Here is a 26,568-nt window from a genome sequence, read left to right as displayed (position 1 = left end):
TTCTCAGCAGCACTTGACACAGCTGACCACCCTCTCCTTCTTGAACCTGTATCAGCTTCAGATTCTTCTTTGGTTTCCCTCTTAACTTCTAGAAACTCCTTCTCAACATCCTTTGATGGCTCTTCTTTGTTTCTTGGCCTCTGAACATTCGAGTGGCCCACAGCTTGGGTATCTCTCTCTACTCACTAGATGCATCACCCAGGCCCCTGGTTTTATAAGCAACCTGCACACGGAAGCCTTCCAGATGTAGGTATCCAGGCTTGATCTCCCTCTGAACCCCAGAATCATGGGCTCCAGTCCATACTCACTGTCTTCCCTGGGCTGTCTAATGGACATGTCAAACAGAACATGCTCTGTGTCAAATTCCCGATTTTCCTCTGCGCTCCTGCTCCTTTCCCTGTCTTCCTGCATCTCAGGATATGGCAATGTCACTCTTCCATTTGCTGAGGCCAAAAGACCCTAGAGTCGGCTTTGACCTCTCCTTGGCTTTCACATTTGACCTGCACGTCCTCAGCAAAATCCTGTTGACTTTACCTTCAAACTAAGCCACACATCTGGCCGCCTTTGGCCACCTCTGCTGCCACACCCCGGCCCAACCCACCTTCTTCTCTCAACCCCATTACCTGCTAGTAGGTCTCCCTGCTAAGCACTGGGGTGCAGGAGATCCAACCATTAACTCTAAAGGCAGACCTACCCAGAGAGGTTGTGTACATTAGCGTGAAGAGATCTTAATTGAAACCCAAACTGTGCTCCACATGGCCATATTCCAAAGAGGTAAATCATTATTGAAATAAAGAGGGTGTAACTGTCCATAAAGCCATAGCAGTAAATAAGTCGATTGGAAAGTTTTCTGCGTTGCTAGGCTGCGTTGAGTTTAGCGGAGCACTTAGCGCCTCACTGTTAGCTCAACCTGTGCGCACACCGAGGCCAGGAGAATGCACCAGTCTCCCCCATGGGTTCCAAGAAATGGTTCAGGTGTGGCTCCTCAGCAGGTGGGGGCTGTCCAGGCTCGGGGCTGGGCTGGGCTGGGCTGGGAGCTAAATCCACCTGCTCTCTGCTGTAGGAACAGGACTAATGTAACCGTTTGTTACTTTTCTGTTATGCAAATACTGTGGTCATCTTGAATTTTTTTTTCCCTTGGGATAAATTACAAAAGTAGGATTACTGAGTTAAAAGGTATCGAACAGATCTTCCTAAAGGAGAGAGAGGTGATAGATAGACAGATTTGTTATAAGGAATTAGCTCATGTAATTAAAGACCTGCTGAGTGCACGATCATTGGAGAACCAATGGTGTAAATGCCAATCCAGATGCAGAAGACAGGCAGAGAGAAAAGTCTCTCTTCCTCCACCTTTTGTTCTCTTCAGGCCTCCAAATGATGGGATGAGGCCCATCCACATTGGGGAGGGCAATCTAACTTGCTCAGTGGACTGATTCAAATGGGAATCTCATGCAGAAACGCCCTCGCAGACACACTTAGAAAAATGTTTGCCCAAGTATCTGGATACCCAATGGCCTTGTTGAATTGATACACCAAATTAGCCATGACATCCCTCCTTAAAATTCTTCAGTGCCTGCCCCCCGACCCCCCGCCCCGCTCCCAGAGCCTGCAGTATAAACCTCAACCCCCTTGGTCTGCCCCGCAGATAGTCTTTCACTGTCCGGCCTCTGCTGGTCTTTCCTGCCATTGCTCTCCACCCCAGACGTACTGGATTTCAGCTCCCTCCTCTTTGCTGAACTGTTGTTCTCTTCGCTTGTCCAGGGCTCTAGCTCATGCCTCAGGCCTGTTCATCTCCAGTGAATCTTCCCACGCTCTCTGGTCCTGCCTGGAGGCCCAGGTTCGGATGCCAGACGAAGACAGTGCTAGGCACCCTGCTCAACCACGGGCAAGGGCACAGCGTTGGCCGAGAGTATGTCATGCATGGGTTTCCAGGTTTCCCTATCAGATCTGTCTCCTGACCTTAGGCCCCAGGACTTCTCCGTGAGTCCTGGGGAGTGGAAATGGGGCCATTTTCAGTGGAGATGCCAGGCAGCAGGACAAGAACCTCACAGCATGCATGCTGGTGACGTGATGGGGGTGAGGCCTCTGTCTTCTGCCGCTGGGGATGGCGCACGGCTTCGCCCGGCAGGGCCCCGGGGAGGGTAGCTGGAGGCAGCAGGAGGTTTTGTCTCCCCAGAACAGCAGGGCCACCAGGGGGCGCAGACCTTCCGCAAAAGGCCGGGCAGGAAGACCAGGAGGCCAGCTGGAGTCCCCTTGTCCCCCTGGCTTCTTCACACCCTCAGGAGCAGAGCTCTGGAGGCTGCTGGATTCAGGTAGGTGCAGGCGTCGTCCCCGTAAGCCGAGTGTCCTTGGGCGGTGGCTTTGCCTTTCTGAGTCTCTGTTTTGTCACTTGCCGAATGGGACGGTGACAGCACCTACCCCATGGAGTTTGTGAGGCTGGATGTAAAGCTCCAGGCTTGGGGCTCGGCCCGTGTGACGGAAGCCTTTGAATTCCAGGCTTGGCCCCTCCATGGCTGTGTCAGCAGCTGGGAGTTAGAGACCGGGGCATTGCCTGGGGGCGCCCATTCGTCAAGAACCTCATATGAGGCCTGTGGCGCTGGGGGATGCAATGGGCCGAGGTCTGATGACCGCCTGAGAGGTCCGAGGCACCACGGCCATGCTGGTGGCCATCTGTCCCTGAGTTGTTAGGGAAGGGGGGCGTTGTCGGTCGTATCTTCTGGGCCAGTTTTGGCCACACCTTTGAGGACCACCCCGGGGTCCTCTGGGGTCCTGCCCTGGAGGGCTACTGGGTGGGATAACCAGGCTTCTGCCAAGGCCTGGGTGTGGCTTGGTTACCGCGGTGAATCTCGGGTCGTGATGGAGAGGCCCTCACCCCAGGAACTGTGGGGGTTAGGGATGTGGGGCTGCGTCTGCAATGATACAGCCTTGTGGGGTCAGGGGTTTCGGCAGACCCGTGCATCACCTGTGGGAGAATGAATCAGCTCTGAAGCCAGCCAGGCCCAGGGGCCCCTGAAGCAAAGCCCAGTCAGGGAGGTCTTCTTGGCCTCCCGCACTTTTCCTTTTTGGGAGGGCTCGAGAAAAAGCCCGAGAAGAGACCACAGCCATGCCCTCTCCTTGGCCCCCCGGGCACAGTGGGGCCACCGGCTGCCCTGGAGCTCGAAGGGCCTGATGCCTCATGGCTGAGCTGGGCCGCATGTTGGGGTTCCATGTCACCTGGCCCTGGGCTGAGCCCCTTGGGCACCACCTAGGTTGCTGACCTTCACCCCACAGGTGTAGGCCCTGCCCCTCAGGGCCCCCTCGGGTCATCGAACCCAGCCGTACGGACGGAGGCCAGGTCAGCAGGAGGACAAAGGGGCCTGTGCAGGGAAAGGCCATGCGGGGATGTGGCTAAGAAACTGTCTGCGTGACTGTCAGCAGGGCATCATCCCTGCCGGGGCTCTGAGGCTGCATCTGGCGAAGGGACACCATGATTCTCACCTGGGGGGCCGCCAGGCAGGTCTCCGAGGGAAGGCCCTCCTCCTGGCTGCACCGGGGCCTCAACCCAGCAGCTGCTCAGAGAACTGGAGAGCAGTTTCAAGGCCTCCCTGGGTGAACCTGAGACACAAACGCGCTCAGCTGGAGCCCCTCCAGGCCCTGCCTTTTCTGTGGGGCTCATCACCGGCTGCCTCCCTCTCACCTGCTCAGCACGGGGTGAGTCCCAGCCTCCGCCTGCCATCCTCCCCACACCCATTCTGCACTGAGCCACTGAAGGGCTGGAGGGAGCAGGCATGGGGATGGGGGCTGCATGTCAGGAATCCCTCCCCAGAGGCTGCACTTCTGACTGGTTCAACAAGGTGGGGAACAGCATGCCAGGCAGTGGGAACAGCATGTACAAGGTCACAGAAGAGGAAACAGGGAGCAGTGTTTCTTTTGCCTTGGGGCCCCACGCCTGGTGGGAGTAGGGCCCGCAGCCCCCTCTATGGGCACCGACAAGCTTGATTTGCCTCCCTAACCACTGGAGCTGCGACTGTGGGTGCTGTTCTGCTCTCTCCAATATGCTGTCCTCAGGCTGCCCGCAGCCTGGGGGGAGGCTGCTGCCATCTCTGAGCGGGAGAGAGCAGGGACTGAGCTGGGCCTCGGCTATAGGGAGGCATGGCGGTGGGGAGGCATTTGTGGGCTTGCCTTTGGAGAAAGAGCTGGCACCCTGGGCCGGCGCGAGGGATTGTAGGAGGCCTGCTGCCCCCCCCCCCCCGCGCCACTAGAGCGTAGCACTCTGGGGTCCTGGGGTTTCCCGTTCCAGGTTGCTCAGGAATCAGGAGATGTAGCCAGGTGAGTGGCGAAGGCTAGGCCCTTGGGGGTGAGTGGGAAGCCTGCTGCAGAGTGCTGTGTCTCCCTGGCGCTGGGGTAGGAGACAACACCGTCTGGTAGGAACTGGACTCTGAGCAGGCCTCCCTGAGCTCCATCAGCACCGGCCCCGGGCTGGCCATCATGTGTCTCCTTCTGTGATGCCCTCTGACAGGCAGTACTCAGTGTGACCAGGAGGCGGGGACAGTGCCTGCTGCTGTCTGCAGAAGGTCCTGTCTAATGTTGCCCAAGGGATGGCAGGGAAGTAGGGGTGAGAGGAGGAGGGGCTTCTAGCCAGCTTGGCGTAAGGCAGGGCAGGAACCTGAGTCTGGCTGGAGCCCAGGCTGGGGTCTCAGATGAAACGGGGGTGGGCTGGTCTGGGCGGAGAACGTTCTCATGCCTTCTGGGGCCTTGCTGAGGTCCTGGGATCACTGGGCACAATCCCCCGAGTCAGAGGAGGCACCTGGAAGTGTTGGCTGCTCTGTCTTTGCCTGTCGCTCTGATGGGGCCCAAGTCCATGCCACCAGGACAGCCATGTCCAGCACCGAGTGTACCCCACTGGGTCAGTGTACCCCAACACACACAGCGCCCTCTGCCCAGCTGGCCCTGACCAGGAGAAGGGGTGCACATCATACTCCCTGCCTTCCCGGCTGGGTGACCTGGTCACATGCCGGGTGGGAGCTCAGTGGCTTCAAGGCCCATCTCCTTCCCGGCACAGAAACTTGACTCGGTGTTTGAGGGTCCAGGGGCGGGGGGAACCCAATGGGAGGAGCCCCCTGGAGGGCTCCGCAGCTCCACCCCACCCCACCCCACCCCACCCCACCCCAATAAGAGCGGTGTCTGGCCACATGCAGGGCTGTGGGTGTCCATTTGCCAGGCCCTGGCAGCCCAACATGGGGTCTAGGGAGTGGGAGGGGCCACCGCGTCCCCCTCCTGACCTGAGGCCATAGCATCCCCAGGCCTGGGCTGGGAGACTGTCCTGCATCCTAACAGAAGCTTCTCCCAGGCCCACGAGTGAGAAGCAGTGTGGACGTGGATACGCAGGGTGTACGCATGTGTTTATACCAACTCTAACGTTTACAATGTACTCTACATGTTGTCATTTTTGTGACTCAAATTTGTCCCGTGACCTGTGTCACAGCTGTCACCAGAAAGCTATCCCCTGATACCAGTGGGATCCGGAAAGGGGCGTGAACTGGGCTGCAGAAACCAGCCCATCTCGGGGGGCGGGGGCAGGGTAGGATCCATCAGCAGAGCGACAGGGGCCACTGGCGCGGTGCCTGCTGGAGATGTGGAGGCTCGCAGGCCACCTGGGGACAGACGGGGTGTCAGCCTCTGCGGCACTCATCACCCAGGGAGAGTGACACCGCAGTCACCAACGCTCTGGGGCAGTGCCATGTCCTTGCCGAGGATGGACAGACTGGCCAGCGATGTGACCCCCCCCCCCGCAACGTCCTGAAGGCAGAGCCCCCGAGGCACGTGCTACCCACAGGTCAGGAGGCCCTAGGCCCTGCTGGGGCTGAAGTTCCAAAAAAGGTGGAGAAAGGTCTCCCATGCCGTGTGGTCGCTGGAACGGGCGCCAGGCCATGGGGTCACGGTTTGCAAAGCGGTGAGGTGCCAACACCTCTGTCTCCTGCTGGGCCAGCTGAGGCAGGGCTGTGGAAGGCTTCTGCTGACTTCCTCCCCTCTTCCTCCTCCTCCTCCAGTTCAGGACTTCTCACGTCTTCCCCAAAATAGAAGATCTGCAGATTTAAACATGCCCGGGCTGGTGATTATACTTCCCTCCGCGTGTCACCTGCTAGGCAGGCGACTCCCGCCCCAGAGCCAGCTGCCGCGGGGCCACGCCAGCCTCCACTTGGCTGCATTTGCGGGCTGAACAAGCAGGAGGGGCTGCCTCACTTGCTGGCATAAGAATATGGACTGGGGGTTCCTGGAGCTGGACACATAACTTGACGGCCCATGGGGGCAGCCTCCAGCCACGGGCGTTGGGGGGCAGGTTGCAATCCCAGCCTCCCTCCCACCCCCGCACTTGAGTTCTGGCTCCACCCCTAAGAGCCTGGCCTGACCTGCCCATCCCCGTGGACCTGGGTATCCACAAAGCCCCTGGGCCCTGGCCTGGCCCCAAGCATCCACCCGTCTCCCCCCAGCCCGTCCCCACCCCTGTCTTGGCTCACAGACTCACCTTAGAGATTTCCACCTCTCTTTTTCTGTTTGGTTCTCTGGGCTCTCACTTTCATAAGAAGCCAAATAAAGACCTAGTCAGGAAGCGAGGTGAAATTACACAGTTACGGCCGGTGTTATAACCTGCTCTACACCCGGAGTCTGACCTGCTTTTGGTTCCTAAATTAAACTAGCTGCGAGGAATTCGTAGACTCCCGTGCAGTTGTACAAACTGATGAATACAGAGAGGTCAGTGCACCCTGTCCCTAGTTTCCCCCCACGGGAACCACTTGCAAAACTACAGCGCGGGACCACCGGCGGGATGATGACATCGACACTGTCGGGACACAGAACATCCTCATCACCACCAGGATCCCTCTCGCTGCCCTCGTACGGCCCACCCGCTTCCCTCCATCCCACCCCTGTCTTAGCCCCTGGCCACCACTAATTGGCTCGCCATGTCCAGATGCTGTCATTCTGAGAATGTGATATAAACAGGATCAGTCCGTAACACTTGGGATGGGCTCTTTCCACTGGGAGAGAGTCTCCGGTGCTCATCGAAGCTGGAGTTACCGTGTATCCACTTCGTTCCTTTTCCTTGCTGTAGAGTATTCCACGGCATGGACATACCACAGTGTCTTTAGCCACTCGCCCACTGAAGGACACCCGCCTTGCTCCCAGGGTCCGGCTAGAACAAAGTAAGCTGCTATGAACACTGGAGTGCGGGTTCTCATGCAAACACGAGGATTCGTTTTTCTGGGACGAGTAAATGCCCGAGTCAGACAGTAGTTGCATATTTCGTTTTATGAGAAACTCTAACAAGTCCTACATCCTGAAGATGTGCTGTTGCTTTTCTTCTTCCTGAAAGTTGTATAGTTTTACATTTTACATTTGGGTCTGAGATGCACTTGGAGTTAATTTTTTTGAAGAAGGTGTAAGGTTGAGGTCGAGGCTCGCTTTTTGGCTTATGGATGTTCAAATGCACCAGCACCGTTTTTGGCAAGATCTGTCTTTCCTCTGCTGAATTGCTTTTGCTCCATCATCAATCATTGTGCATATCTGCGTGGGTCTATTCTTGGGTTCTCTCTTCTGTCCCATTGATCCCTGTACCTGTCTAACCAATACCACATGGCCTTGAGGACCATATATCAGCTTCACTAGTGGGGAGAGTGATCCCTTCCATTTATTCTTCCTTTTCAAAATTGTTTCAGCTCTTCTAGTTCCTTTGTCTTTCCATATACGTTTTTGATCAATTGTGCCTTTATCTGCAAAAAAGTCCTGTTGGGATTTTGATAGGAATTGTGTTAAATCCATACTGAAATTTGTGGAGGAAAATATCTTTGCTATGTGAGCCTTCCAATTTATGAGCATCCTGTCTCTCCATTTACTTAAATCTTCTTTATTTTTATTTTTTAAATTATTTTTATTTAAATTTTTTTAAATAAATAAAATCTTTAAAAAAATAAAAAAAATTTTAAAAAGATTTTATTTATTTGACAGAGAGAGATACAGTGAGAGAGGGAACACAAGCAGGCAGAGTGGGAGAGGGAGAAGCAGGCTTCCCACTGAGCAGGGAGCCCAATGCGGGGCTTGATCCCAGGACCCCGGGATCATGAGCTGAGCTGAAGGCAGACGGTTAACAACTGAGCCACCCAGGCGCTCCATACCTAGATCTTCTTTGATTTCTGTCATCAACATGGTGCAGTTTTTGGCATACAAACCTTGAACATATATTTTGTTAGATTTACACCTAAGTATTTCATGATTTTGAGTGATTATATTGAGTGATGGGATTGTATTTTTAATTTCAGTGTCCACATATTCATTGTTAGCACATAGAAATACAATAGGTTTTTGCATCTTTATCTTATATTCTTCAGCTTGTGCTGATCCCATTTAATTCTAGGAGTTTTGCAGATTCTTTGGGACTTTTTACATTTTCTGCAAATAGGGACAATGTTAATTCTTCCTTTCCGATCTGTATTTTCTTTCCTTGCCTTATTGCATGGACTAGACCTCCATTACTATCTTGAATAAAAATGGTGAGAGGAGATATTCTTGTCTTGTTACTGATCTAGTGAGAAAGCATTCAGTCTTTTCACCATTAAACATGATATTAGTGGAAAAGTTTTTGTAGATGCAATTTATCAAATTGATAAATTCCCCTCTATTCTTATTTTTCTGAAAGTTTTTCCCATGCATGGGTGTTGAAATTTGTCAAATGCTTTTCCTATATCAATTGATATAATCAAGTGATTTTTCTCCTGTAGCCTGTTAATATAGTAGATCACACTGATTGATTTTCAAGTATTGAACAGCCTTGTATCTCTGGAATAAACTCACTCGGTAATGGTATATAATTATTTTTTTAGTATTGCTAAATTCTATTTGCTAAATTTGGTTAAGAAATTTTTGCATCTATATTCACAAGGGATCTTGGTCTTTACTTACTTTCTTTTCTTTTTTCTTTTTTTTACTCTCTTTGTCTGGTTTTGGTATCCAGGTAATACTGGCTTCATAAAAGGAGTTGAGAAGTCCCTTTCTCTTCTATTTTTTTGAAAAAGACTGTGCAGAATCAGTACCCAGTCTTCCTTAAATGTTTAACAGAATTCTCTAGTGTAACCATCCAAAGTCAGAGATTTCATTTTTGGGGTGTTTTAGAATTACAAATGCGATTTCCTTAATGGCCATAGGGCTATTCAAATGACCTACTTTGGGTTGAGTTTGTGGTAGTTTGTGTTTTTAAGGAATTGATCCATCTCATCCAATGTGTCAAATTAATAAGTATAGAGCTGTTCATAGTATTTCTTTATTATCTTTTCAATGTTCGCAGAGTCTGTAGTGATATTCTCCATTTCAGTCTTGATCGTAGCAATTTCTGTCTTCTATTTTTAATTTGTCAAGAGGTTCTTTGCTGAAGGATAGCAACGTTACAGTTCTTTTCAAAGAACCAGCTTCCTGTGGGCTACCAGAACAGTTTTTAGAATTCCATTTTGATTTATCTGTAGTAAATTCCTGAAGAATATTTTCACTGGATATGGAGTCCTGGGTTGGCAGTTATTTTCTTGCATCACTTGAAAACTATGCCACTGCCTCTGGCCATCGTAGTTTCTGATGAGAAATCTAATGTTATCCAAATCGTTTTTCACCTATAGGTAAGTATCGTTTCTCAGTGTTTTCAAAATTTGTTTCTTTTTCTTTGGTTTTCAGAAATTTGACTCTGATGTATCTTGGTGTGGGTTTCTTTGGATTTATTCTCTTTGGAATTCAGTCAGCTTCTTGAGTCTGTAGGTTTATACCTTTTCCAAATCTGGGGACTTTCCAGCCATTACTTCTTGGGTGATTTTTTTCAACCTTGCCTGTTTTGTCCCCTTCCTTCCCAGACTCTGATGACAAGAGTGTTAGATGTTTTGTTGTAGTCCCACGGGTCCCTGAGGCTCTGTTGTTCAGATCGTATAATTTCTATTGTTCTGTCTTCAAGCTTGATTTCAGCCCAGTGGAACTGATTTTGGACTATAACTTCCATAAATAAAAGAGGGTAAATAGTGTTGTTTTGAGTCACCATGTTTGTGGTGATTTGTTACAGGCCCAATAGGAAACTAACACAACTAGTATTGATTGAGTGTTGTCCTATGGGCTTTGCCTGTGCCAACTCAAGTAATTCTCACGGTGGCCTAGGAAGTAGGTTCTCTCATTACCCCACTTTATAGATGCAGCAGGTCAGGCTTAGAGAGGGTGAGGCACCTGCCCAGGGTCACACAGCTTGCTGGGATGGGAGAAGCTCAGGCTGGTTTATCCATCAGGCTGCTGAGCTTCCAGTTACAGGTGAGACCCCTCCAAAAGGTTACTGGCTCCAAAACATAAAAAATAAAATGGCAAACTTGAAAGTATTAACAATTACAAGCAAAATCATTAAAATAATCCTTCCCCTAAGTTTTTGTTTTTGGCAGAAAATGTTCTCCTGAGCATGACTGGGGAAACCCTTCATAAAATGCTTGCTGTGATGAAGAGCCAGGCCTCCTTTGTGCTAAACAGAGACTTCCCAGGGTGGTTTGAGGGTCTTGGATCCAGAAAGCAGCTAACCATGGGGCCACACCACCTCCATTGGGATGACCAACTCAGGCCCAGATGACCACCTGCTTCCAGCACTTTCTCTTCCTGAAGGAGGGGGCTCCTGGAGCATGCTTGCTTAGCAAATTCACAAGCAAATTTGTCACATTTGATAAGTGATCAGATAGGAATGCTGATTTACTGGAGGGGACAGACATGAATGGCACTCTGGAGAAAAGATGCCTCATATCATTATACGTATGCACACACACACACACACACATGCACGAACACACACACCCAGCTGTGGGAAGACCCACAGTGAGCCCAGGGCTCCACTTTCCTTGCATGAGCACTGGGAGGGGAGTTCTTATCATCACGCCAACTTTACCAAGAAGCAAGTTGGTCAGACAGGTGGTTTAGATTTATGATGTCCAACAACATCCACACTGTGTCCAAAGGGAAACCTGGCCCTGGGGACCCTTGAGGTCCCAACCTGCAGCAACTTGGACCCTGTCTTGTGCTCTGGGGGTGACAACCATCCAGTTGGGGGATGCAGCCTTCTCTGCTACCTCTCAGATCCAATAAACATGGGCTCAGAGCAGGGGCCCCAAATGGAGACGTGACTAAGAGCCACCCAAGAGTCCCAGAGCTGGGGGTGACAGAGGCCATGGGACCACCTTACCATCCTCACTGAAGATGGGAGCGGTGTGCAGGTAGTGGGTGATGCTGGGGTCTTGCTCAAAGGGACACTCCACTTGTTTCCATGTGATGAACTCTCCAACCTGCTTGGACAGCTCCAGAAATTTCTGCCAGGGTCATACAAACACAAAATGGGAGCCCCCCAGTGCCTGGAGGTCACCTGTGAGAGTGGGCCAGCCCCACTCATCTCTCCTAGGGAGGCCCACCTCCGGGGAGGGGAGGGCGAAGCACCAGGCAGTAAATGACAGAATCCCCCGTCAGGAATGCTGGGTGTTGGCTACATCTCTTCATTCCCTCTGAGGAATCTGGGGAGAGAGCAGCTAGGACTAGATCATCAGCACTCAGTGCACCCAGCTAGATGTGATTATTACTCTAGTTTCCTTCTATTTATTTTTGTGATTATCCCTATAAGTTTGTTTATTTAGAGAATGATGCAAATAAATTTACATAAACATATTTAAGGAAGATTTAAGTAATTCTAAGTAGAATTTTATTTAAGTAGAATTTAAGTAAATTTATTTAAATTAAAAAGAACTGTGTTAACTTAAAGAAGCATTTCAAATAAATAGCAGCACCAAGTCATGACTGGGTGGGACCTATCCTCTGTGGCAGCCTTTGATCAGTCCTGGCGGCCGGCTCCAGCCCCCACTGCCCGTGCCCCACATCTGGGGCCCCAGGAGCACCTTGTAGTTTTGCCTTTCATCCATTGGTCCCTCGGCCTCAGTTCTGAGGACCAGTTCAAGAAGGGCCCGATCCAGGGCTTCCCACCCCTGGGATGTGTAGGCTCTCCTGGAGAGTGTGGGTGGTCCCAGGCCCCCGGGCCCCTGCAGGCTCACCCAAGCCCAGTCTTCTCCATATCACCTCCAGCTCGGATTTGCCCCCAGGACGCAGTGCCCAGGCTGCCTGCTGGACGGAACTTCCCCTGCTCTGCAGGCCCTCAGAGGCAACCAGGCCTGCACGCAGCACATGAAGTTCTGCCGGTGGGGGGGGGGTGGGGGTGTCTGCGTCTGTGTGAGACCCCACAGCACATGCAGCTCCAGGCCTAAGGGCCCAGGCATGGGGTGGGGGCCCCACCAGCAGGGGACACCTGCAGGGCAGCTGTGGTTAAAGCCCTGCTTTACAGAGGGAGAGATTGAGGCCCAGAGCAAGCGGCGGGGGGGGCAGCCCAGAACTGACTGGCCCCTGGTGTTAGAGTCTGCATGCATGAGCCCTCGAGAAGAGCCTCGTCCTTCCTGCAGATTGGGGGGTGCCCCTGCTGCATGGCATGCTTTGTCTGTCTGACTCAGTGACCGCTTGCTATCACTGCCTGGTGCTTTCAGGGCTCCTGAACCTTGGCCCCACCATGCCGAGCCCACCAGGCACTCTAAGACATGTGTGCTGGGTGGTCCCGTGTGGGAGGTCAGCCTGACTTTGCTTCTAAGGAGCTTGGGGACTGGAGTGCTGTGACCGAGGAATGCCCAGCCCACTGGCACAGGCCTCCTTCTGCCTAGGAGGTCGGGGGGGCTTCCTGGAGGAGGGGACTTCAGAGGGAGCAGAAATCTTCCTTTCCTCCTGCTCACTCTGCCTGACCACCTCCTCCTGTGCTCAGGACCCCTCCTTTGGGAGGCCTCCCCTGACCCATGCCCCGTACCCCATCCTAGCATCTTGCCCGTTGTCACTGTGGGTCCGTGGGGCTTTCTCCTAGCCTGGTGCTCTTCAAGGGCTGAAAATGAGTCTGCCTCACCTGTGGGTGGGGAGTGGGGCATCAATGAGCCTCAGTCTCCTCCTGTAGAAAGGGTGTGGTGGGGGGGACCCTGGTAATTCTGCCCTGGTGTCTTGTAAGCTGCGGCACTCTACCTCGAGTCCCCATTCATCCAGTGCCCCTGTCCAGTGGGGGCTTTGACCGTCCGAGCCCCTGGACCCTACCTCAAAGTTGACGTGTCCATTGGGGAGACGGTTGGCGCAGCCCTCGTTCAGGAAGTAGATGTCTTTGATTAGCAGGCTGAAGAAGGGAATGACGATCTGGAGGGGAAAGCGTGTGGGTCAGCCCTCAGTCAGCAGGGGCCAGACTGTTTCCGCTCAGGCCCCATCAGACTCCAGCGCTGATTGAGCGCCTACTGTATACGGTGCTGTTGCCCCTGTGTTGGGGCTGGATGAAAGACGCACGGTCCCAATGCCCCTTGACCTCTTCTCCCACTGACTGCTGGGAGAGGCTGTGGCAGTTTGTCCCCGCAATCCAGGGATCCACAGACCTAGGCCTCCTGGTTCAAGGGCTCCAGGAGGAACACAGCTGCATGCTGAGCCCGCCATGAAGTACATATGAATGTGAATCATCTGTTGCACAATTCTGGGACCAGAGCCAGAATTTTTAAAAATATATATTTAATGATTTGTCATTTCTGCCCCATGCTGAATCCCTGCTCCGGTGCCTGAGGGGACCAACTTCCGAGCTCAGAGCGAGAAGGGGGGTGTCTGTGTGTGTCACTGTTGCATGCCTTGCTTCTCCCTCCCTGCTCTGCACAAGCCAACTGCTGACCCCCAGAGAAGGGACCCTGACGCTGACAGCGCGGACGACCCTCGGGGAGCTGGCTGGGTGAATGCTGCTGTCGCTGCGGGTTGAACAGTGTCCCCCAAAAAGACATATTCGAATCCTGACCCTGGTCCCTGTGAACGGGAGCTTATTTGGAGATGGTCTTGGCAGATGGCATTGGGTTGAGGTGAGGTCACGCTGGGCATGAGCAGCTCTACTCTAGTGACCAAGGACCTTGAGAAAAGAGAGCAATTTGGGCGCACGCAGCAGAGAGAGCCATGCGAAGATGGGGGCAGAGGTGGGAGTGACTGGTCACTGGCTGAGGAATGCCTGGGGCCATTGGAAGCTGGAAGAGCCAAGGAAGGAGCCACACTTTGGAGGGAGCATGGCCCCGACACCTTTGATTTTGGCATCTGGCCTCAAGCCCATCAGCCTTGGGACCGGGTGCCAGGCCCTGACGTTTCTGGCTCTCTCTCCCCACCGCCGTCCAAGTTGACAAGGGCGTTGAGGTGAGGACCTGGGCATGACCACACTGCACAGTACAGAAGCATGAATGGCTCAGCGGGGCAGAGAAGACGGGACCCTGAGGCCCACAGGGTGGCAGGGCCTGGCCCAAGGGCACCCGCGACTGAACGCTGGGGCCGGGACCAGAGCCAGATTTAGCAGGGAGACCAGCTGCTTGGTTCGTCCAGGACTGAGGAGGGCCCTGGGAGGCAGTTTCAGTGCTCAAACTGGAGCAGTCCCAGGGAAACTGGGACAAACTGGTCACCTTAGATGTATGTCAACAATGTATGCTCAGACATTGGCTCAGGTCTTCACCGTGCCAGGTGCTGGGGCTTGGGAGAGTGAGGGGTGGCGGATTCAGCCAGCGTAGCGGGAGACACTCACAGGAAAAGCTGTACAATGAGCCTTGCCCGCAAAGTCTTTGCTGGGTTTAGTCCCCCTCTGTGCCGCTCAAGAGTCCTCCCTCATGCCCTTGTCACAGGGCACTGGTGTTGGGCCTGAGGGCTTCACTGTGCCAAATATTCCATGCACGGGGATCAGAGTTTCATTCCCAGCAAGTTCTGTGAAGCAGGGCTCTATTACCCCACCTTACGGTCAAGAAGCCGAGACCCAGAAAGGTGAAGCAACTCACACAGGCTCACACAGCAGTAAGTAGCAGAGGCAGGCCTAGGACCCAGGAGGCTTGGGTCCAGAGCCCCTGTCCTGTTGGCTTCCTCACTGTGCCAGGAGGGCGGGTGGTCACTGCGCCTCTCCCCCACCCCCACCACTGGTGCTGAGCCCCAGGCCCGGGGTTGGTGCATGATGGTGGCATGGGGCTGGAGTGGAGAGATTGGCCAGGACAGGGAGGGGATTAAGGGCAGTGGGACTCTGGGACAGAGAGAGCTCCTTGGGGGCCCAGGGCAGGCTTCCCAAAGGCTGGGTACTGGGGCTGGTCCATATCTGAGAACCTCTCACCATTTCTGCCTGTCCACATGGGTCCAGGCTATCATTCTATCCGGATTTAGCATCCTAGCTGGCAGGACTGTAACCCACTGCCCTTGCTTTCTGGAGCTGAGCAGTTCCTTCTGGGGGTCATCCAAAGAAGCCTGTGTGGAGTGGGCCCCATCACAGAGATGGCAGGGAGAGGGAGGGGCAGACAGGAACCAACACAGGCAGGAAAAAAGCATAGAATGCCATGACCACTGAAGCCTCCTGGCCTCAAAATTTCAGCTGGGGGCAGCCAGGAACTGGGAGAGCTTCTGTAAGCATCCTTCTTTTTCTTCCTTCCTTCCTTCCTTCCTTCCTTCCTTCCTTCCTTCCTTCCTTCCTTCCTTTATTCCTTCCTTCCATCTTTCTATCCTTCTATCCACCCATCCATTCATCCTCCAGTTTCCCATCCATTGATGAAACACCTTCTGTGGGCCCAGCCGATGGTCCATATCTCTTTGGAAGTTAGAAGAGAATGCAGTGAAATGAAATAAACACACAGCTCCGTAAATCACCCACCTCTAGGCTCAGACCTAAACCATGGCATCCCCGCATCCCCGAGCTGGGAAGGGGCTCAGTGTGTAGGAACAGGAAGTCCCAGTCTGCCCCACGGCCACCTGGCCAGCATGGATGCAAGAAAAGCCATTGCCACAGTGGACATCTCAGACCAAAGGCTGCAGCTGGCTTTGCACACCCCCACCCTGCAGGCCAGCTCCTGGGCCACAGCCTGGTAGCTCTGTGATTGCCACACGGCACCCGTGCTCCGGGAGTGGGAGGCAGCCCACGGTGTGCCGGAGAGTCTAAGTCTGATTCCTGGCTCTGCTGCCTACTTGCTGTGTGACTGGACAAGTGAGAGCTCCTCTCTGAGACTCAGTCTTCCAATCTGGGAAATGGCACTGCTAGACTCCATCCCATCAGCCGTCATCAGAATTAAACGGGGGCGGGGACAGAGTCAAGTGGCCCTCGGGTGGTAGGTGCTCAAAAAGGTAAGGTCACTGTCCCTGCCACGCTGGCTTTCCAGCTTCTTGGCTCCTGGGGAGACGGGTCTGCCTGCCCTGGATTTTGAGGTCTTGCCTCACTGAATGCTGCTCCCCGGCATTGGCCCTCCTCAGACCCAGAGTTGCCGAAGGGCTCACAGCCTGACCAAGAAAGGCCAGCTGCATAGGACATGGCCACCAGTGTGGCCTGGGTCCCTGTGCAGCCCCTGTGCTGGGTGGGGGTGCAGGGCTGGAAGGCCTCCCGTGGGGCACAAAGTGCACATCTCGGCCTGCTCCCCAGGCCTTACTAGCCACTGATGCCCACAGCAAGCCTTGGGGTCTCCTCTCCATGGAGATGACGTCCCTAATCATCAGGCTGGTGACAGGTCTTAAGTCAGAGGCTCACTGCAGTCCCACGGCATGGTTTCTTATGTGGGGGGCCAGCAGGAGAATTTGGGAGACCAATAAAATTGATCAGGCTCAGTGAAGTCACTCCCCCCCAAAGCAAATGTAGAAGAACAGAGCCTGTGAAAAGGCAGTCTCAGTGAGTGAGAAGCTTGGTTCACTCGGTGCCAAAAACGCTCCTGGGATCGGAGGCTACAGCAGGGAAGGTCTGGCATGTAGACTAAGGAGGTGGAAGACCCTGTGTGCTTGGAGACGATTTGATCTGAAACAGAAGGGACTCTGACAAATGAAACTGTTCAGGGCCAAAGAGATCCAGGGGAGGAGGGGACTGGAGACCGGAGTACGGCAGAGGGTGGGGGGCAGGCCTGGGCTGCAGACTTTGGAGGGAGGAGAGGGCCTGGGGGGCATGGAAGGGCTGGTGGGCAGAAGAGGGAACAGCCAGGGTGGGGGGCCTGGATGGCTCAGTTGGTTGAGCTTCCAACTTGATTTTGGCTCAGGTCATGGTCTCAAGGTTATGGATTGGGCCCTGCATCGGACTCCGTGCTCAGCGAGGAGTCTGCTTGAGAATCTCTCTCTCCCTCTGCCCCTCCCCCTGCTCGTGCGCTCTTTCTCTCTCTCTCAATAAATAAATAAATAAATAAATAAATAAATGAAATCTTAAAAAAAAAAAAAAAGGAAGAGGAAGCAGCCCCAGCCCAATAAGGAAGCACTTCCTACCAGTGAGAGCTGCGTGGGCACGGGCTTATCTGTTAGGTGGTGAGTTCCCCATTTTGGAGGCATGCAAGGAGCATGGCTGTCTATACAGATGCTGCAGAAGGGCAGGGGGTTCGACCAGGTGACCTCGGAGTCCGCATCCAGGCTCTCTGATACAGCCCACCTGGGGCCAAGGTAGGGGGCAGGGAGGAACTCTGAAGGCCAGGCAAGCCTCTGACCTACCTTCTCCCGGCTGCTGTGGGCGGTCAGGGAGCGGTGGGCTGCCCCTCTCAGGGCTGTCCTGTAGTTGCAAAAATTCCCTGTTGGGTCCATCTGGTGCTAGAAGGAGACACGGAGGCATTTGGGGAGCTGCGTTCCAGGGTCGGCCAGGGCCAGCCAGCAGCCCAGCAGTCTAGCTCACCTCCAGGATGAAAAACTTGGCGGTCTTCACTTTGGCCCAGGTCTTCTTCAGCCTGGAGACGGGGCTCATGTTCATGCCGGCTGCAAAAGGGAGGGTTGAGCTGGGGGGGGGCATCTCTGGGCCGCACAGTCTGCTTACTCCCCCGGGCAGGAGGCCTGGGGGTGGCCCCAGCAGGCCAGCCCCGCTGGCTACACCTGACCAAGGCTGAACGCACTGCAGACGGCCGGATGGTGGGTAGGTGGGTGGGTGCTGGTGGGCACTGTGTCCGGGCGGGCCCAGCTGCTATGTGTGCAGGCCCCTGTCCCACTCCCCACCACACTGGCCGCAGACCATCACCAGGGTCTGCTTTGGGTCACCGCTCTCCCTGGATCTGGGGACACATGGCCAAGTCCTCACAAAGCACCCTGAGGGGGCTAATCTCTCCTCAAAGGGGGCACCTCTCCAGGCCCTCCTGGCCCAGCAGCACCCGCCCTGCTCCGAGGAGCGCCCTGGCTTGCACCCCGCCTGCCTGTGTGGGCCTGCTCCAGCCTCTCTGGGGGCTCTCCCAGCGAGGCCCGGGGCCCGCCGGCCTACTCACAGATTATGGCCATCAGAGAGTTGAAGTTGCCGATGTTGAAGCACTCACGGGCCACGTCGATGAAGAACTCCACCACCTGGGCCCTCTGCTTCTTCTTGGCCGGCTGGGGATAGGGCACCTGCGTCTCAGTGGTGACACATCCCCACCCCGTCACGGGGCCAGTCCCTCATCAACAATCTCCCAGCCCAGTTCATGGCTGAGACGCCTGATGCTGGGGCGGCATGCAGCCTGAGAGCTCAGGGGCTCCGCACGTCCTGGGCAGGGCCAGCAGAGCGCACTGCCCTGGGGAGTTCAGGGGGGGCCTGGCAGGACTCCATGGGGGGTGGGAGCCTCCTGCAGTGCTCAAGACACCAATCCGCCCTCCAAGCCAGGCTCCAGCACCCCCCATGCATGGCTCCCTCGCCGGTCCCCACTGCACCACGCTCGCTCTCCCACACTCGGGGCCACACTCGGACCCAGGCCCTGTCCCCGGAGCAGCCCCTGCACTGCTTTCTGCTGAATGACTGCATGACCTCAGCCCCAGCTTATGGCCACCTGCTTGGGACTGTGACTTCTCCTATGGCCCCAAACAAACTCTGTCCATCCCCTGGGCCATCCTGGACGGAGGCACTTCCCAGCTCCCGGGAGGGTTCAATCCAGCTTTGCCCATGTGAGCTGCCAGGCCAGAGAGGGAAATGCAGGGAGCAGGGGGGCCTCTGGAACCCTCGCGTTCTTCCCGTTTGGATTTTGCGTGCTTACTTCGCAGTGGTGGTCTTTACCAAGACGTGTGAGATATGCTGCCCAAACCCCCTTCGGAAAGCCTCCTGCCTGCAGTCGTTCCTGCCCTTCCCGGGCAGTCTGCACAGTGACAGCAATGGCCGGACAAGGAGGGGGCCAGAGGTCAAGCATTGCACCCTGCTGTGGACCCTCGGCAGGAAGTGCTGGCGGGCCGAGGCATCGCAGACCAGCTTCTCCTTCTGAGCTGCCCTGCCTCTGCCCTTTCTCTGGTATTCTAATTTCTATCTCAGCGTTTACTCCCAGAGAGCCCCACCCGCTACCTATGTGGCCTCCGATATTTCCCTGGCACAAATGGCTTCACCCGATGGTGAGAGGGGGCTTGGAGGAGGCTCCCTGTACTCCAAGGAAAAGAAGAGGGCAGACAAGGTCTGGCCCCAAGGGACCATGCCTCGGGGACATGGGCCTCTGGCTCAGGGCTCACAAGTCTTCCTGCTTCCCAGGAGAAGCTGGAGACCTGGGCTTTGCATGTGCAATCTCCCAGTTCTTAAAGGTTGGGTCATTTCTACTCTAAATGCTGAGAGAGCCAAGCACAGCATGGCTGCAGGCCAGGCCCAGGCCACCCAGGGCAGATGGGCACAGATGGAGGGAGCAGAGCGATGCAGCAGAGCAGTAAACTGCCTCCCACACCTTTGGCAAGCAGTCTCTGATGCCCCATGTTGGAGTCCAGTGGATCCGTGCTAGGCTTTACCCAGGGGGAAATGTCACTGCAGGCAAGCTGGGTGACACCTGCTATCCTAGAGAGGTGCTCAGCTTGATCCTGGGCTTGGACACCAACAGGCTCAAGATACCCTTCTGGTTCCCTTCCAGGTGGGCTCCCCCTGACCCCTGCCAACTTTGGCTATGCTGGGTCATGTCCCCCGGCTTTCTACGCACCATGCAGATCTCAGTTGCCACGAGGTAGCACAATCTGTTGAACCATTTCACGTAAGCCTCCAGATTGTTAGTCTTGTCACTGAAACAAGGCTAGGGAAGACACAAGGACCACACTCAGTCTTTCTGTCAATAACTTTTGGAACACGAAGTCAGTTCATCGTTCATTCTTATAGATAATCTGGAAAATGCTGAAACCTCAAAACCATCCACAAATACCAATGATTTGATGTGTATCTTCCAGTCTTTTTCCTATACATTCAAAGATGTATTTCAATATGATGTTGATATGTAAGTACGTATGTATATACACACCCCCACACGCAGTTGTTTGTCACTATTCATGGATTCTGTATTTGTGAATCTGCCTGCTTCCTAAAAATTCATTTGTAACTCCAAATCACTACTTAGGTCTCTTTCACTGTCACTCATGGATATGTGCAGAGTGCAAAAAATCTGAGTCATGCAAAGCGCCTGTGTATTCCCAGCTAAGGATGAGCTAAGTGACGACGTGCCTTCTCATTTCAGCTCCCATACGGTGAACACCTGTCTTTTTTTGTGGTCTATTCAGTGCGATGGTAAGTCCCCTGCTTAAAGTGGCTCCAAGCACAGCTCTGCAGTTCCTAAGCACACGAGGACTGTGATATGCCCTAAGGAGAAAATATGTGTTAGATAAGCTTCACTCAGACATGAGTCATGGTGCTGCTGGCTATGGGTTCAATGTCATTGGAAGAACAAGATATATTAAATAAGGTGTCTTTGAGCCAAAACACACACAATGCAAGGCTATATATGGACTGGTTGATGCAAATGTGGTGGGAGGCTTGCAAGGAACCTAACTCTGTATTTCCCTTGGGAACAGTGGTATTTGCTAATTCCATGTCAATATAATGGGTTATAATCATGTTACATAATGAGAGTCAACTGTATGTGTGTACCTTTCTATCTATCTATAACTATATATATATTTCCGTATTTTCCACATGAACCTTTTCACATGCCATAAAATATCCTTTGGAAATACAAATTTTCAATTGTTGTAGAATATTCAATGCATGAGAGTTTAAAGGATTAAACTTAAGTTAACTTAAATATCCATGTTGAGATCGCCAGTGTGACCTTCAGTAAGTAGAGGGGAAGATGGACAGAGGGATCTATTAATCCAAAAGAAGTAAAGTAAGAAGGAGAAAAGACAGGGAAGGGGTGGGAAGACAAGTGAAGGCAGTAAAACCTAATCCATATAAGTCAGTAATTACAATTGCTTCAATTTTAAAACTCCAGCTACTTGCTATTTTCAAGTGGCACCCCACAAACCCAAAGATATGTAAGTAAAAAAATGGAAAAATATATATGATGAATACCACATAGCTATACCAATATTAGACAAAATAGATTTTAAGGAAAAAAAAAGAAAAAGACTCTAAAACAAAGAGCATCAGAGGAGATTCAAGGGTGACCACATAATGATAAAAGGTTTGATTAAACGAGAATACGTCACAAATCTAAACTTGCTTGTGCCTAAAATAGCTTCAAAATATGGTGCTAATATAGTCAGAAAGGTAAACTCCTTTATAGGGAGAAATTAAATCTTACTGCCACAATGGAAGATTTTAACACAAAGGCAGCAATTCATAGATTATGGAGATTAAAAAAACAGTATAAATATAAATCGAGCAACACGATTTACATAGTTGAATTAACGGACAAGTATGGAAGCCTGCCAGCACTCAATCATATGAGAATGGGTATTCTTTTCAAATAGAGATCTAAAAACACATTTTAAAATAATCTATGGGTCAAAGATGAAATAGTCACAGAAATTAAAATGACAATGCTGATAAAATTTTGAGGGTGCAAATAAAAAATATATTTAGAAAGAAATGAATAGTCTTTCATACTTTTATTAGGATGGAAGAAAGGATAAAAATGGGCTGAATGTCCAACATAAAAAATTAGAAAAAAATAATAATAACAAAAAAAGAATAACAAAAAAGAATCCAAAGAAAGCAGCAGATGGAAGGAAATAATAAAGATTAGAGAAAAAATTGAAATAGTAAAGAAAGACGCAACATAGAGAATCAACAAAGCCAGAAGCTCTTTATTTGAAAAGACGAATAAAATTGATAAACACATAGCAAGATGAAGAAAAAAAGAGAGAAGTAAATACAAAGAATATTGAGGTGAATATGAAGGTGAAAAATTGAAAGATAACTAGAGAGTATTGTGAATAACTTTGTGTCTATAAAGAAGGAAGACTGAGTCAAATTTCTGGAAAAATAGAAATTAAAAAGTAGAGTAAAGAAGAAATAGAAAGCCTAAATAGTCCTAGAATTACTAAAACAAGGAAAATCTTGAATGGGTACATAAAAGTCTTCCCTAAAAGGAAAGACCAGGCTCAGATGGTTTCATTGGCAAATTCTAACAAATGGTCCAGGAACAGGTAATTCAGTCTATCACATAGAACAGAGAACAGGGAGAGAGAAAACAAAGACAAGACAAGAACAGGGACAGAAAGGAAAATGAAAAGTCCATTGTATGATTATGGTTGCAGAAATCCTAAACAAAACAAGAACAAACTGAGCCTGAGGATGTAGGAAAAAGATAAGGACCACAACCCAGTTTCATTTATTCCAGGAATGCAAGGTTGGCTCAACACTGAAAAAGAAAAAAATCAGCTAATACAATAGTTCCCCCTTATCCATGGTTTGCTGTCTATGGCTTCAATTACCTGCCATCAACCACGGTCCAGAAGCAAGAAGATCAGTAGTAGTCTAACACTATATCACAATGCTTATGTTATTCACCTCACTTCATCTCATCACATAGGTGTCTTCTCATCTCACATCATGACAGGGAGAAGGGTGAGTACAATGTCATAAGATATTTTGAGAGAGGAGGCCACATATCCATAACTTTTATTAGAGTACATTGTTACAATTGTTCTATTTGATTATGAGTTATTGTTGTTAATCTCTTACCGTGCCTGATTTATAAACTTTATCATAAGTATGTGTGTAAAGGAAAAAATGTAGTATATATAGGGTTCAGCACCATCCATGGATTCAGGCATCTTCTGGAGGTTTTGGAACATATACCCCATGGATAAGGAGGGGGACTACTGTATACATAATCACTTAACAGTTTAGAAGGGAAGAGAACATAAGGTTAATAGACCCAGAAAAAGTAGTCCATAAAATGCAACAACCACTCATGATAAGAACTCTCAGCAAAGTAGGACCAGGGACTTCTTTGAACTGATAACGAGCATCTAAAAAAAAAAATCTCATAATGAACATCATACTCTATTGTGTCATGTTAAAAGCATTCTGTTTAAAATCAGGACAAAAGAAGGATGCCAGCTAGCAACACTTCTATTTAACATTTTGCCAGAGCACAAGAAGCAAGAAAAAGAAATTCTATTGGTCAGACCCAGTGGGGTTATTCTGCAATAGCTAATAATCCCAACATCCAGAGATTTAAAAAACAGGACCCATCTGTCATTCATGTGCATCTCATATCAGTGGAGGATTCTCTGTTTGACTACCCTACAAATAAAAAGAATAAGGATTGGAAAGGAAGGAACAAAACTGTCATTATTTCTAGATGATGTAATTGTCTATGTGAAAAACACCAAAGGACACAGAGAAACTGTTCGAATTAACAAGAATGTACAATATCATCAGACATAAAGTTGATATACAAAAGTTAATGACATTCCTTAAACTACGTAAGCAGTTCAGAAATAAGTACAATAGAAGATGCCATAAACAATAGTAAAAATGTGCATATGGAACCCAGGGTGGGGGAAAATCTAACAATCTGTTTAATATTTTTATGGAGAAAGTTATAAAACATTAGAAAGGTATTATGGAGTAGATCTAAGTAAATGGCAGGACATGCCATTTGTATGGGTCGGGGGACTTGGTATCATGAAGATGAAAATTCTTCCCAAATTGGTCCATATTTCATATATTCTAACAAAAATCTCAGGGGCGCCTGGGTGGCACAGCGGTTAAGCCTTTGGCTCAGGGCGTGATCCTGGCGTTATGGGATCGAGCCCCACATCAGGCTCCTCTGCTATGAGCCTGCTTCTTCCTCTCCCACTCCCCCTGCTTGTGTTCCCTCTCTCGCTGGCTGTCTCTATCTCTGTTGAATAAATAAATAAAAAATCTTAAAAAAAAATCTCAGTAAGATTTTTCACGGAATTTGGCAAGGGATATAAAATTTTGAATAGAAAAACAGAGGGCCAGGAATGGCCAAACCACTCCTAAAGGAGAACCGGAGGGTTTGTTCCACCAGATAGGGAGAAAAAGACACCAAGCATACAACCATAATAATGAAGACCACATATATTGATCCAGAGACAGAAAAATGGCCAGTGGACAGAACAGACACCCACACGTGTAGATCAAACTTGACATATGACAATGACAGAACTGTCAGGGCATATAGGCAGGCAAGACGATCCATAGATAATGGTGCAGGAAGACTTGCAATTTGTGTGGAAAACCGTGAAATGGATCTCCACCTCAAGCCATAGCTGCAAAGTGCATTTCAAATCCAAGGCTTAAATGTGAAGGGCAACATGGTAAACCTTCTCGAACAAAACATCGGAGATGATCTTTATGGCCTGGGTAGGGAGTAGGGAGGGATTTCTTAACACCTCCCCGCCCCTGCACCACCCCAAAAAACCATAAAGGGAAAGGTTAGTCAATTTGACTAGGTTAAAATTAAAAACACCTTCTCATCCAAAGACAGAATAACGAGAATGAAAAGCAAAAAAACCAGGAGGAGAAAATTTGCAGTTCTTCTAACTGACAAAGGACAGTCAGAGTACATACACACACACACACACACACACACACACACACATATATATTTAAAACCCACCAAAAAACCTCTTTAAAATCCTTAAGAAAAAACCAAGCCACCAATAGGAAACTGCATGGCATTTCATAGAAAATAGGAATGTCCAAAACACAGGAGAAGATGCTCCCTTGAACAGTTTGACAAACATTTGAAAGTCGGACAATTTCAAGTGTCATTGAGGATGCTGAAAAAGATTACCTCCCTGCTGGCAGCCTCACCCAGCCCCACCCATGACTTCCGTCCCAGGTATATTTTGGAGTGACAGTTTTCCAAGGGCACACTAGCTTTGTGTTCATACAATGTCATTGTCCTTTCATTGTGTTGACATTTGTACTGATGTGTAAAAGACAAGTGGGTAAAATTGCTCCCACCTTAGCCCCAAACAGAGTCACCAAATCATACTCATGGTCATTGCGTTCTTCACTACCACACGTTCCTAGTCAAAGAAAAAAATGGAGTGTGACTTCAGAATGTCCTCAAGGAGACGAACTTTTCAATTTTATGAAATCTCAATCCTTGTGCACACATCTTGTTAGTATTCTGTGTGACGGAGCAGTACACAAAAGCATTTCTGGGGCATACTGAAGTCAGGTCTTGAGGAAAAGCATTAGAGGGATTGACTTGAGAGCAGAACTGGCCACTTTTCTCATGGAACACCATTTCTACTCAAAAGAAGGACTGAACAACTATGGTTTTTTCAGACTTTAGTATTTGGTTGATATGTATTTTTTAAAGTCTGTCTTTCTTTCTTTCTTTCTTTCTTTTTTTCTTCTTTCTGTCTTTCTTTTCTTTCTTTCTTTCTTTCTTTCTTTTTTTTTTTTAAAGATTTATTTATTTATTTGATAGAGAGAGAGACAGCCAGCGAGAGAGGGAAAACAAGCAGGGGGAGTGGGAGAGGAAGAAGCAGGCTCCTAGCGGATGAGACTGATGTGGGGCTCGATCCCATAAGGCCGGGATCACGCCCTGAGCCAAAGGCAGATGCTTAACCGCTGTGCCACCCAGGCGCCCCTCTTTCTTTCTTTTATTTTATTTATTTATTTGACAGAGAGAAACAGCCAGCGAAAGAGGGAACACAAGCAAGGGGAGTGGGAGAGGAAGAAGCAGGCTTCCCAGCAGAGCAGGGAGCCCGATGCGGGGCTCGATCCCAGGACTCTGGGATCACGCTCTGAGCCGAAGGCAGACACTTAATGACTGAGCCACCCAGGTGCCCCAAGATTTTATTTATTTCTATGAAAGATGGAGTGAGCATGAGCAGGAGAGGGACAGAGGGAGAGCTGAGCATGGAGCCCACCATGGAGCTTGATCCCAGGACCCTGAGACCATAACCTGAGCTGAAGTCAGACACTTACCTGACTTAGCAACCAGGTGCCCTGGTTGACATCTTCTTGAAAATCAACAAAATAAGCCTGTCCCTTCAAGGAAGTAATTGATAGTATTTGTTACCGCTGATAAAATTCAAAGTTTCAAGAGAGAATTGGGAACTTATAAGAAGACATATAACCCCCTCCGTGACCTTGACAGTTTCCCAATACCAAGAGGCTTGGTATTTTGGAAGGATGAGATCAGTAATGATATCAGTGGATATGATTTTTAAATATTGTGCAATGAGGGGGCGCCTGGGTGGCACAGTCCTTAAGCGTCTGCCTTCGACTCAGGGCGTGATCCCGGCGTTATGGGATCGAGCCCCACATCAGGCTCCTCCGCTATGAGCCTGCTTCTTCCTCTCCCACTCCCCCTGCTTGTGTTCCCTCTCTCGCTGGCTGTC

General features: G+C 50.7%; 1 protein-coding gene across 3 annotated transcripts in view; it reads right to left on the bottom strand.

The window, feature by feature from the left end:
• Positions 1-5,360: 5,360 nt before the first annotated feature.
• RASGEF1C (RasGEF domain family member 1C) overlaps positions 5,361-26,568 on the bottom strand; it is a 32,734-nt gene continuing 11,526 nt past the window's right edge. For 2 of the 3 annotated variants that reach the window (XM_002927783.4, XM_034655829.1), the window contains 8 exons: positions 19,938-20,027; positions 18,288-18,390; positions 17,711-17,790; positions 17,533-17,628; positions 13,141-13,236; positions 11,219-11,342; positions 6,506-6,578; positions 5,361-6,065 (listed from right to left, as the gene is read on the bottom strand). In XM_002927783.4, coding sequence (XP_002927829.2) covers positions 6,041-6,065; positions 6,506-6,578; positions 11,219-11,342; positions 13,141-13,236; positions 17,533-17,628; positions 17,711-17,790; positions 18,288-18,390; positions 19,938-20,027 — 687 coding nt within the window. In that variant the 3' untranslated portion in view covers positions 5,361-6,040. The remainder of the gene's footprint in view (positions 6,066-6,505; positions 6,579-11,218; positions 11,343-13,140; positions 13,237-17,532; positions 17,629-17,710; positions 17,791-18,287; positions 18,391-19,937; positions 20,028-26,568) is intronic. The other variant, XM_034655828.1, reaches the window with a different exon arrangement.

The sequence above is a fragment of the Ailuropoda melanoleuca genome, chromosome 3 (assembly GCF_002007445.2).
Source record: "Ailuropoda melanoleuca isolate Jingjing chromosome 3, ASM200744v2, whole genome shotgun sequence".
In the NCBI taxonomy this organism is placed as follows: domain Eukaryota; kingdom Metazoa; phylum Chordata; class Mammalia; order Carnivora; family Ursidae; genus Ailuropoda; species Ailuropoda melanoleuca.
This window is presented reverse-complemented; position numbering and strand designations above follow the sequence as displayed.